This window comes from Tigriopus californicus, chromosome 2, assembly GCF_007210705.1.
Source record: "Tigriopus californicus strain San Diego chromosome 2, Tcal_SD_v2.1, whole genome shotgun sequence".
In the NCBI taxonomy this organism is placed as follows: Eukaryota; Metazoa; Arthropoda; class Copepoda; order Harpacticoida; family Harpacticidae; genus Tigriopus; species Tigriopus californicus.
In genome coordinates, this window is record NC_081441.1 from 10516962 (window position 1) to 10530326 (window position 13365).

Sequence of the window (13365 nt, forward strand, 5' to 3'; positions counted from 1 at the left end):
TCTAGGAGGAAATATGGATGAGTCAGGAGCTGATTGGTGAGAGAGAGGGATTATTATGGGCTCAAATCCCTAGCTTGAGAAGAATAGTCATCCGTTAAATAAAGCATTGGATTATTTTGCTGTTAACTTGAATGACTGATGTCATCTAGTGTTTGTTCATAGCTCTGAGCAATTTCTGTCATTTTTGTGATCTGGATACTTCTTAGGCCATTGATGGGGTCATAGGTTAACGCTAATCGATGATTACAATCATTATTTGATAATCCTTTACGGAGACTTGATACTTTTATCTTTCTCCTAAAGGACTGACCGACCTCTCGGGTACACTGTTGACCGTTTAAAAGTTAACATGTAGCATGGTTCATTGTCGATTTGTTGCTTTGATTTATCTTTTGATATTCAAAATGTTTTAAAGTTCTACAAGGTGACAACTATGTTTTAGAACGGAGAAAACAGTAATTATATAACTAATTGTAGGTAGTACAAAAATTTCATTTAATAACTTAATGATCAGAAGTTCATATTGTACAAAAAAGTTCACTGCATCATTCGCAATATCCTCCTTTGGCCTTAATTACCACATTCAACCTCTTCCTTGCTGCGCCACAAGATCTACGTATGACCTCTTCATCAAGATCAGCCCATGCAGCCAATAAAGCTACCTTGAGGTCCTCCACATTGCTGTAGGTTTTGACACCCACTTTCCTCTCCAGTATGGACCATATGGCATAGTCCATAACATTAAGATCTGGAGAGGATGGAGGCCACATCTCCTTGGACCAAAATTCGGGGAAAAATTTCTGACACCACTCCTGGACTTTGTTGGCTGTGTGGCTGGGTGCCTCGTCCTGCTGGAAACAGTAAGAGTGGTCCCAGTGCTGGGTTTGGGCCCAAGGAAGAACTTTTTCCGTCAACATCTCCAAATAAAGTACTTGGTTCACTTTTACACCCTCTGGGATAGAGATTAAGGGGGTTTTCTTTCCACATGACGTCACTCCGGCCCAGACCATCACTGAGGCTGGGTGTTGCCTCCGAAATATGGTTTTGTTATTGACAGGAACCTTCTTAATGTCCCTGGCCAAGATTCTGTCATTGTGGTTATTGTATGCTTGCTCCACGGTGAAAATTTTTTCATCTGTCCAAATGGTACCTTTTTCCCGGCCAAGCCTTCATCCAGTCTCAAAGAACTTTGGCTCTGGATAGCCTCTTTGTTACCGTGGCAGCACTCAGCAATTGTCTCTTCTGGAGGTGATATGCCTTCATCTTAAGGTCCTTCCTTATGACCTTTCTCATACTTTCTCGACCCACTCCAGCTTCTGAGGCCAATTTTCGAATTGAGCGTTTTGGATTCCTTCTGATCTTGCTCCGGGTTGCTTCAATTAACTTCCGGGTTTTGATGGACTGAGGTTGTCCTGACTTTGGCCTATTTTTCACACTTCCTGTGTCTTTGTATCTTTCTATGGTGTACCAGGCAGTACTCTTCGTCACCTTCAAGCTGGAAAGGGTCCTAGCAATCTCCTGACAAGTTTTGCCCTCAGAATGAAGGCTGAGGATGGCTTCACGCTTCTCCATTTTCTGCTTTGCAGTTTGAATAGTTCGCCCAATTAAAGACTTTGTTTACTAAGAAATACTTAGAAATGAAGGTTCAATCATATCATTTCATTAAGTAAAAGCGGGAAATTAAAAAAAATCCATATTTATAGCTTGCCAAAGCTTGCGTTCTAACACATAGTGGTCGCTCTGTAGATGAAATGCGCAACACAGGTTGAGTCAGAGAATTGTTTGCTTTGGCTTTGCATTTGCCTGGTGATCTGTTTGGCAAATCAGTTCACTTAAACACCTCTAGGCCATGTCTAACGACCAAATTCATGATTTGTGACTAAGGATTAACCGCGATATTTTTGTCTTTATCTTGAACCACCGTTTAAAGACGTTAGCAATTTCTCCCAGCATGCCCACCTTTGTCGGCATACAAGTGCAAATAAATAATTTTTGATTTTACGAGTGTTTCCAAACCAAACGACGCAAAGCTCAAATCAACCATTTTTTGTTTATTTTCTTCCATATTCTGTATGAACCAAGTATTTGGCTCTTTTTATTAGATTGGATATTTGACACACATTTGGACGAATAATAAATATGAACAGTATACGCTGAAGACATCAATATAAAAAACCATTAAATTAAACATTCAACCATGTTGAGGTGCGTTTGAATTTTGAAGATCTTTTGCGGCACATTTTACCCCAACTATCAACTGTTGGTATGAAAAATATTAAAGCAAGTCCCGATTCCACCAAGATGGGTCACCAGTCAGCAAAATAAGTTACACAGTGGTATATTTGTCCAAGCGTTGTCACCTATTTTTAAATCTAGAAATCTGTTGTTATTTCTGTAAATCTGTTGTCAAGTGTTAACTTGAAAAGTTTCAGCTAGGCTTTGCAAATTTTCAATACATCTTAGGGTATCAAAGCAACTAATCTTGATAGTTTGAGCAAGCTTAAAATGGTTTCTCTCTTAATTGCACCTACAACATTTCAATCTTGGTTAAGTTCACTTGACAAGGTAGATTTGTCAGTGGGTGTGGCTAGTACCTGAAACTTAACTTGAGATTGGTTGGCAATGAATACTGAATTGGTAGCTTCTCTTAAATAAAACTGCCTTAAGCCAAAATACCACCCCAACATTTCCTCCATACTCCTGAAACTTGTTCTGGCATTGCAATATTGTGATACCTTTCTTCAAGTATTTGAGCTATATGATGTAAAAAAAAACTAACCTTAGATGACATTGTGAACATTTTTCACCATCCTTAACACTCAACCACTTGATTCAATACTTTACTACCTTTTCAAAAAAAAAGGTTGAACTTGGCTTGTTTCTTTCTTTAACTTGGTTATTTGATTATAGGATGAATCAAATATTTTGGAAACACTATTTGCCATCTGAACATACTTGCTATGCCAAAATTGATTCTAAGTCTAAGGTTATTAGCGTGAGTATGAACAATTCTGAGAGATTGGAATTTCGGGTAGAATATGAATATGAGCTGGGATATCCCATTGCTTCATTTAGAATTGATATGAGATTGAGATAACGTTTTCGTCATTAAGTGAATAGAAAAATTTGTTAGTCCATCCTCTTCAAAAGTATTACGTCACAAATTGAACACCCGAATAAATAATCCCCATGCCAATCTTTCGTGATCGGGGCCGATGAACTAAAAAAAAGCTTCTCACCATAGGTGGATGTTCAACCATGAATCATCTAATATTAACAAACGTCACTAAGAGCAACAGTACATAGAATAAATACTTTGGCATGAAGTTTTATCTTGATTGTCGTAATTGCACGAACGTTACCACGGACATAAGAAAATGCAATCATTGAAAACTTGAATTGTGCAAAATAAAACAACACTGTGATGCAATTTTTTAGCATCCCTATTTGTGTGACGAGGCGCTAGTTTTCCACATTTTTATTGGAATGATAGTCACACACCATTGCCTGTGGAGGTAAACAACCAATGCGTCAATATGCCTTCAAGTGTATCAAGTATCCGCACATCATAAGACATACACTTGTATATCCTTACAAATACACGCTTCCACTTTCCAAGGTCGAATACAAAATATCCATTGATCTTTAAAAAATATTCCGCTTTGTCCATTCAGGGCCAACTCCTTTCGGGCAATGAACCTGGGATTACTTAACATCTGAAGATTTCTCAAGCCTCTCTGCTAATGAGAATCTCAAACACGATGACCAATCAAAGTACATGTATGTCTCTCAGGCAGACAAAAGTCTCAATCCTGCTGCCGAACATCCACGCATTAAAACGATTCATGAGAAGGACTCATGTCATCTTCATTTAGCCAGCAATCGCCTGAGTCACTAGGCCTGTTCGCGATTGGATTCAGGAAGAATAAGGAGAACAAATTATTCAGGAATTTCCACCAGCCACTCAGGGCTGCCGCCCGCCCACAGAGCCTAACTAAAAGCTAGAAGAGCTGACTCCCTTAACAGAACTTGAATTTACTCCCTTTCCCTTGTGATGGGTCGAGCGTTGATCGAGTCCATTTCTTCGGGTTCAAGCTCAAGCTGCCGGGTAGACTAATCCCCAAAAATAGATGGTTGTAATTTACCAAGACAAGAAGTGCGAAATACATGGAGATCTTCACTTGGGCATTCAGCTGCACATTTTTTTTCTTACATTGGATCACAATTGAGTGACTGAGTGGTTCTTAATAACAATGAATAGATATGAGTTGAAGGAACTCACATGCCAAATTTTAGTGTGATGGAGGCATTTATTGTCACGTAAAGGAATAGAAATTTGATTATATCTTTGTCTTAGGACAAGTCATTTAAAAGATAAATTGACAGGACAGTTGTTCAAAAGAGCAATTGTCATGACTGTATGGCTCGGAGAAAATTTCTTAATCACAGCATTGTGTGTTAAGTACAATTTAACCTACGGGTTTTGCAATTTTAGATGGAATGTACAAAGTCTAAAACACCTTGATAACAAAGCGAACTCAAAGTACTTATGTACATCTTTTCATTAATACAGTACAGAAAACAGATTGCAGACATTTTATCTGTATTAATGATTGTAACAATCAACAACTACATGAACATTCGAGGAGAAACGAAATACCACTCTGAGTCCATTTCTCAAGCTGTCCTGGGATAATTATGCTCCAAGCAGGCATAGGTTTCCTCATAGTAAACCCGGACTCAGACTTGAACCCATCCCTATGTCCAACACTCGCCCGGATCAATGCTCAAACCCAACCCGTCCCTCCACTCTGAGGCTCCCAACTGACTCCAGGGCCTCCAGGGCCCCCAGGAGCCAGCCAGCAGGACGGTTCAATAAGGGAGGAGGCAGATTCCTGCTGGCCCGAATCTCGGCCAAGGTGCGCCGCAGAGCGAGACAAGGGCCCTCCTCCTCCTCCTCCTCCTAGCTCTCGTTTGGTCCTTGTTCGCAGCCTTTGCGCTGCTGCCGGCCGGCCAGCGTCCGCCAGAGAGTGGCGTCGCTAGTCCATGGGCAGAGGCGTGTGTGAGCAGTGGGTGAACGCCACTCACTCCAAGGTCTGGTTGACATTAGTACCTTGTGGCCAGAAGGACTATTACTAGCTCGGTTGGAGACGACGTCGTGTCCCTTCGTACTTGTCACCCAGCATCGGTGCCATGTGTCCCCAATAGGCGTGTCCTGATTGACCGTGATTGGCTTGACGTCATAAGTCATGATCTCCGGGAAGCCATAACAATGACGACTCACGTGTTTTAGCCAGTGAACGAGCTTGTGCTGGGCTCTCCCGTGATTTGATTGCGTGCCTTGATTGCGTGTGAGTGAGGAGTGAGTGGCCTCCTCCTCCTCCTCCTCCTCCTCCTCCTCCTCAGTAGTATGGATTCCCCTTCTTCGGTCCAGGTCCTGGATCTGGATCGCACCTCCTTGGCCACCTCCGGCATCGGGGAGAGTTTGCACAGCGGGTCGTCGGGCGTGGCCTCTCAAGAGTTGCTGCCGGGCTCGCCCAACCTCTCGCCGCCCCCGCCGGCGTGTCCCTTGGGCGCTATTTCCAAATCCTGGCTCCTCCGGCTGTTCGAGAGCAAACTCTTTGACTCGTCCATGGCCATGGCCTACGCCTTCAAATCGAAAGAACCCGGGGTGTTGGGCTACATTGGCAACAAGTTGTTCACGTACTCGGACCAAGATCTGGAGTTCTATTTGCCGCAAATGGTCAATATGTATCTGATGCATCGCGAAGTGGCGGAAGTGTTGCACCCGTACTTGATTCATCGGTGCCGCAAGAGTGTGGATTTTTCGTTGCAATGCGCTTGGCTTTTGGAGGCGTACGGCTCAAGTGCGAGTGTGCATTGTAAGAAGAAGGGTCATGCGGCCAAACTGCGGCAATTGATCCTATCCGGCGAATTGATGCCCAAGGCCGCGGCTTTGGAGGCCCGATTCGTGGACATGGTGGATAAATTCCACCCGAGCCACAATGGGCGGATGAAGAACCTGTACCCGTTGATGGGTCATAAGAAGACTCATGTGCGGTCCCGCTCGGACGCCACAGGCTTGATGAATTCGCCCTATCTGAAGCCCTACCACGGCCATCCGCATTATAATGTCCATTTCCAAGGCGGTCATCAGGGACCGCACCCGCATCAGACCCATCTGTTGCCGTCCACCTTGTCTCGGTTGTACCCGGAACTCAAGCCACGATTGGCTTTGGGTGACTTGACCTCGGGTCGAGCCTTCGACAACGGTTGTAGTTGCTTTGAATCGTGCCAAGCGGCCGTCAACGATCTCCGAGGCAACCGGACTCATTGTAAGTACCAGCGCACGGGGATGAAAGATGGCAGGATTAGCGGGTGGAAAAGCGGTTTGGACTTTGTGGTAGAGAATCGACGGAAAATGTTCTGATGAAGTGATGAGAGTGGATGGATGTGAGAGACTTTTTGTGTCGAAAATAGTGCTTGAGGTATCATTGAAGAACTGCCAATTCGCAGACAATCGATAACGAGAGGAAGGAAGTTGGAAACAATGGAGAGGTTCTATGGAACATACAGGATATTATTGGCTGAAGAAAATCATATTGCAGCAAATTCCACGGAATGTGTTTTTTAAGGCTTTGAATGAAATGATTCATGTCAGTCCACCTAAGTGAAGAATGATTCACCACTGTGCAAATATCGAACGTTTTCATCGGGCTATAGAACGATCAGACACAGTTTTTCGATTAAAAATACGGTAGTTGATCCTGCTTTAACAAAACGATACATGTGGTACAATGAAGAGGCACGTGGCAAGAAGTGGTTGAAACCACGCTGATGTTCCGGTTTTTTATGTGACTGATGTCAAACAAAACAAAAATATCTTGGCACAAATTTGTGACGGATTGAAATGTCCAAAATGAAAACATTTTTATTTATAAGCTTGACAATTTCTAAAACCGAGTACAAATGATACGGATCAAGTCAGTACAATATAACAAGCGACCATGAAAAATATTTAGATTAAATCTTTACCGGCTGTCTAATCATCGTTTTGATGGATAAAATCGAAGCCCAATATTGAAATAGGCCATGTACCATAACTAGACATCGATGAAAAGATGCCTTTTGGACCGAAATGTTATTTTTTGAAATTGGGGTAAATGCAAAAAAAACCGCATTAGAAAACGGAAAAAGTATTAAAAAAAAACAAAAATAATTGCAAAAATGCAAAAAAAAAATCTCACACTTGCCAAAAGAAAAGTTGGTTTTGTTTTTGGCCCTCTTTGCGTTTTTTTTCGTTAAAAAATGCTAAGCACACCACTGAGTTTATTAGGTTATCCAGTGAGTTTCCACATTTTATTGACAAGGAATTAATTTCTTTCTTTCAATGGTTGACGTATTAACGGCACTTTTTTTACTTGACACAAATGTTGTGGTACACAATTGATTCTTTTCTGGAACCTAGCGCTACTGTTTATGTCGCTTTTGATCACTAAATGGTTTTTGTTTGGATTAGAGCCTAGTTTGGATCAAATCAAACCCATGATGGCAGGCAGGTATGGCTAGTTGAGCTGCACCTCCTGTTTTTGCTGACTTTCTCAAACTCAAAAAGCCGTTGAATTTGATACGATTGCTGATAACTTATGGCTAGGGGTTTGATATTTCATATTTTTCATATGATCATGTTGGGCGGAAGTAAATCGAAATGTCCCCCCCAAAAAAAGAAAAACAAGTTAAAAAGGAAGCAGAAAATGATCAAATGACCTAAGGGCTAAGAATGTTCCAGAATGAGAAAATAAGTTTGAAAAATAGGTGAAAAAGAACCAAACGGGTTATGAAAGTTTGAAAAATAATTTTCTGGTTTTAATTTTATGTTTTCGAGGTCAAGCCATAATGTACAAATATAAAGAAAGTAATACGAAATGCATTGATTCATCAACTATTTCAATCCTTGGAGCGGCAGATCAGATCAAAAAAATTGCTATGAACGGAAGGTGATCATTTTTTATCCCCAACTATCCCCCTAAAAACTTACCCTATGTGCGGACTACAACAATTGGACTTCCAACAAGTTTCCCTCCAAAACAGGAGCAACTTGGATTCCCTTTTCCAATGGATGAAAACTAGATCGTTGTCATTATAGGCCACCAGCCATTTTCATACCATTGAATTGTCAAATGGTTCGTTTGAAAGTTGCATCGTCAAAAGATTGTCCCATGAGTAAAATTTGAATTTTGTGTGATCTTTAGTGCATCACTTTGACCGCCTCTTCTGAATTCCCCAAGCTACAATTTGGGCCCAAACTTAGGGCGGCTTTACACTAGGATGGAAAACCGTGATTGAATCCGGTTTGAGGATGGAAGTTGGAGCAGTGCTGGATTTGCGAGTTCGGCAAAAGACTTGACTCAAACAGAGGACTCCTGTCTTTCACCGTAATCAAGTCGAACAAAAAGACTGGTACATCCATCGTTTTCCATCCTAGTGTCAAGCCGCCCTTAATCGATCTGCTTTGAAAGCCAGATCTTTCCATACAAAGTCACTGTTTCCATGTCCCGAGTTATCCGTACGTTACTCTGTATGCTCCTCCAGGCTCATGCGGTGCTCCCCGATTGGCGCCTCAGCAAGAATTCATCAAGGTGCTCATCGGCATCGGGCGTCTGCTCTCGACCTTGTCGGACAAGGAGGCCAAAACCCAACGGTTGTCGGCCGAACTCACTCTCCTCAATCTGAATCTTCCGGCCCGCGTGTGGATCCCGGTGCATTCCCAAGATCTCCAACACTTTGTGGTTCGAATCCCGCCCCAAGCGGCCTCGGTCCTCAACTCCAAGGACAAGGCGCCCTACATCATCTACGTGGAAGTGGTCGAAACCTGTGATATGGACACGAGTCCCACACCCGAGAAGATCACCGGCAACCTCCGCCATGTGCGGAGTGAAGAACAGATCAACCCTCCGGATCACTCCTCGGAGACCAATTCCTCGTCCTCCTCGTCGACCAGTCACGGCCATGGCCTGGTCGAGTCCTCATCCTTGTCCTCCTTGGCTGTGCATCACAACTTCTACATGCAGACCATGGAGGTGGATTCTCCGGATTGCTGGTCACAAGACGACGATGAGTGGACCCTGCAGCAATATCCGGGCCGATATCGGCGCAATCTCGACCGTGATACCATCTCCCAGATGAGCATTGACAGTACGGACTCGCGGGAACCCGTCTTCGTGGCGGCGGGCGATATCCGCCGGCGACTCTCCGAGTGTCTCAAGGACGCTCCCTCGGGATTTCGTCACGATCCCGAGGACCCATCTGCCTCCGTTCTCAAGGAGCCTTGGGCAGACAAGGTCAAACGGATCAAGGAGTCCTCTCCCTACGGGCATTTGCCCCGTTGGCAATTGTTGTCTGTTATCGTGAAATGCGGGGATGACTTGCGGCAAGAACTCATGGCCTATCAGTTGTTGGTGATGCTTCAACGCATTTGGACGGAAGAGCACGTACCTCTGAAGATCCGACCCTATCGGATCTTGGTGCTCTCCAGTGATTCCGGCATGTTGGAACCCGTACTGAATACTGTGTCCCTGCATCAGATCAAGAAGCATAGCAAGATGTCGCTTTTCGAGTATTTCAAACAAGAGTTCGGTGAGCCCAATTCCGAAGGCTTCCTGACTGCTCAGCGGAAGTTTGTGGAGAGTTGTGCCGGATATTGCGTGGTCTCGTATCTAATACAGGTGAAAGATCGTCATAATGGGAATATTCTCTTGGACAATGAAGGCCATATTATTCATATTGACTACGGATTCATCCTGTCTTCCTCGCCTCGGAATTTGGGCTTCGAGAACTCGCCATTTAAACTCACGCCGGAATTCGTTGAGGTAGGGGTGGTTGTTTTTGTCATGACACAAGTTGGTTGGTGTGGCTAAAAACAAGGATACTTATTTTGGTTTGCAGGTCATGGGTGGTCAAGACAGTGATATGTTTAAGTATTTCAAAATCCTGATATTACAAGGCCTCGTGGCGGCCAAGAAACACTCGGACAAAATCACCTCCATTGTAGACATCATGAGAGCAGGTACGTGTGATCTCGATTTTGTCGCTGAGGACGTGAAAAAAAGCTAAACGAGTTATCGTTCCCTCCGGCCTGATTCTTTTAATGTCTTGTTAAATGTGCAAGGAAGGCAATTCTCGCATTTCACAATTCTAACGACTGATAATGATTCTGATCACGTCGCTTCGGACTATTTTTTATTTTTTGCGGACTTCTTTACCGTTACTGGGAATGCAATTCCCAGCAGTTCAAGACGAAAAGTTTTGTTCATTTTGTTGAAAATTTTTTTCATATATAATTTGATCGACCAACGAATATAAGTTGGCAGATCTGACTAGCCCTTGAATTTAGGGTTGATCAGGAGTTTTAGTGAAAAACTTGTCCCAAGTCTGACTTAAATCCTGCTTCAATTAATTGAACGCGGTTCATGTTTCTTCGCGAGTGACTGGCGTTTATTGAAGTCTCTGCAAGTACCCCGAATTTACTGCAAAAAATTGTTTAGAATTATTGTCAATAGAATAATCAATGTATTTCCTTTTTAGGCTCGCAACTGCCGTGCTTCAATTCGTCTGCATCGGCAGTCCAAAGTATGAAGTCTCGATTTCACATGAACCTGACCGAAGACCAACTCCACGCATTAGTGGACAGCATGGTCGAGCAGTCCATCTACTCCCTCACCACCAAGATCTATGACGGGTTCCAATACCTCACGAATGGGATCCTATGAAGCACGCGTATCGTTCTTCCCGCGCGACTTTTTGTATCACAACTACTCCCTTCGTGCTCTTGCTCTTGTCAGAATAACTGCGAATACAACAATGTTGGTAATAATTAGATTTGTGGCATATATCTTTACACACCGAAATCCATCACCTACGCGCTTTATTTCGGCATATTTTGTGCAAAAAATCAGAAGCATTATGAAGGACGGATCTTTGGCAAGTGGGCGAGTTGATGCTCGGATTTTTAGGATTTGTTGGACTTTCGAGGCCAATATTTCTGGCCTAAAACGAAAAAGGAGGCCACCATTTGACTGCCTTGAAAGATGAGCATGATCACGCCCAAGGCCAATTCCAATCGAGTCACATAGGTCTGCCAAAAAGAAAAAAATGCTACCAAATACATGTTGGGAACGGTGAGGACCAAGAGGCGGAACACCGCATTCAGGTCCTTGTCAAAGTCCGTCTGGAAAAGAGATGGACATTAACTTAAAACTCTATACATTGGAAAGTGAGGGCAATGTGTTTTGAATTCAAGCGCATAACAAGGATTTGCTGTCAAATTCAGACAAGAAAGGTGTTTGGCAATAGTGGATTTGCCCAAAAATTAATGTGAGATAAATGAAAGGCATTGATGCACCAAAATTATATCTCAGCCATCGCTTGACATAATTTTGAAAGAAAATGCTATTGCACATGACAGTTCATACATTTTGGGCGGCTGATTCCATTGACCATATTGCCTCGTGCTTGAGCCAATCAAGGAAAAGGTCAAGTGGTTTAAAGAAAGAGGAGCAGCAGGTGCTTTGTAATGTGGGTAATGAATAATTTTCTCAGGATCGTAGCCAAATTTATGCTATAATATCATTACCCACAAATTCACGCTATTTATTCTCAAAAAGCAATTCCTAGTGGGCCAGATGAAAACTCTCAAAACACNAACACATTGTTTTGTTTTTGAAGACAGATGACAATTCCAGGCAAAGTGAGGCAAGAAGTAATAAGTCATAATAACTGAGGATGCTTCAATATCTAGACCATCTAGACCCTCATTGCATAAGGCCTACCAGGACTAGTCTATCTTTCTGATCAAGATAAACACAGTGACGTCCGTACAATCTGTGACGTCAGACAAAAGTAATAGAAGCAAACAAAACTATGCAACATACAACACTTTGTTTCTCTCATTTGAACAAAACCGTCGTAACTTACTGCTTCATGTTTTTGTCCCAAAATCAATCGAATGGTCTCGAAAATGACCAAAAATGTGAGTAGAATGAGATCATTGATGAGATTCTTGGAACTGAATTGGTAGGCCGGTAAATTGAAGGCTTTATAGACAATGAGAGCGAATTCCAAGCATGAGTACAGCCCAAAATAGAAGACATTCACATAGAGTAACAATTCGAACGTCAATGAGTAATTCATGATTGTTCCCTCTGTTTTGGAACAACAATACCTGGATCCAGTGGATCCTAAAAATAGTCAATAAGTCAGGTGACGATCCAACGGGCTTTCTACGATCTCTGGACTTTTTGTCGTATCATGAGAGGCATTTCATAATCGAACATCCTCAATGTGTCATGCCTTATCTCCTGATTACATTAATTTATTAAACAACAATAAACAACTTTGTTTTTGCGCATAGTATATCAATCTTGCAAGATTTTGTTTTTTTCCCCTGGCTATTTCGCCATCCTGATCGATTTGCGCATTACTCATTTCCGTTCATATCAGTGGCCATTCAAGGCCAAATCATTCAGGCTTAAGCACTTCATTTGGTTTGGTACAATCTATTTCCAAATTAAGCATATTTTTACCATTTTTCTTCTTTTCTAGTACTTTATGTGTGTTTTTAAGATAAAAAAGTGGTTTCTAATGTTCAATATATGGTTTGAGCTCTATTTGCTAATATAATTTTTAAGATTTTGGCTTTTAAGCATGAACGTTTCAAACCCTGACCCGTTTCTTTGTGACTGGAGCTGTACTTGGCGTAAGGCGCTGGATGAATGTGGTGGAAGCGCACTATTTCTACACTTCAAATAAGTCAAGTGACGGAAATGTGCTCTCCTTGTTATGTGTGATTACTGTTTTTGTTTACAACCAACCAAATCATATTCTATTTTCAATTTTACCATGCCACGAGTGAGTATCTAAGATGTCGATGAAAAAGGCTACTGGTGTGTCAAGCCGAAATTGAGGTGTCGTTGTATAGAGTCACCCTTCACGAAGAATTGCTACTAGAGTTTGAATAACGGTCGTGGCAATCTTGGCGTAACCTAAGATACCCATTCGATGGCACATTCAGTGATGCCAATAGATTGAGGTGTGTATTGGACATAGAGATCTATATGATAAGTAAACAAATAATCAGAATCGGGATGTCTTCACCATGATTTCAACTAAACCGCCATTGATGAACTAGATAGTTGCTAGAGAGTATCATACAAATGACAATTTCACATGTGAAATAATTGACTTTTCCATTGAACTTTCATTTTGACAGAATTTAGTTTTCTACCCCACTGTATTGGTCTTCTTATTGCTCTTTTTTGTAGTGAACTTTTTGCAATAATAGAGTTGAAATATCTGTTGTTAGATTAT

At 42.2% G+C, this 13365-nt stretch overlaps 2 protein-coding genes across 2 annotated transcripts; one reads left to right on the top strand and one right to left on the bottom strand.

Annotated features, from left to right (window-relative positions):
• The first annotated feature begins 5056 nt into the window (after positions 1–5056).
• LOC131877188 (phosphatidylinositol 4-kinase beta-like) lies at positions 5057–10907 on the top strand. Its single transcript, XM_059222793.1, has 4 exons — positions 5057–6335; positions 8593–9869; positions 9946–10066; positions 10585–10907. The coding sequence occupies exons 1-4, from the start codon at positions 5411–5413 to the stop codon at positions 10767–10769; spliced, it is 2508 nt and encodes an 835-aa protein (XP_059078776.1). The 5' UTR covers positions 5057–5410; the 3' UTR covers positions 10770–10907.
• On the bottom strand, positions 10907–12263 carry LOC131877189 (uncharacterized). The gene is made up of 2 exons (XM_059222794.1): positions 11974–12263; positions 10907–11227 (listed from the first exon to the last, which is right to left on the bottom strand). The coding sequence occupies exons 1-2, from the start codon at positions 12187–12189 to the stop codon at positions 11009–11011; spliced, it is 435 nt and encodes a 144-aa protein (XP_059078777.1). The 5' UTR covers positions 12190–12263; the 3' UTR covers positions 10907–11008.
• Between the last annotated feature and the right edge of the window lie 1102 nt (positions 12264–13365).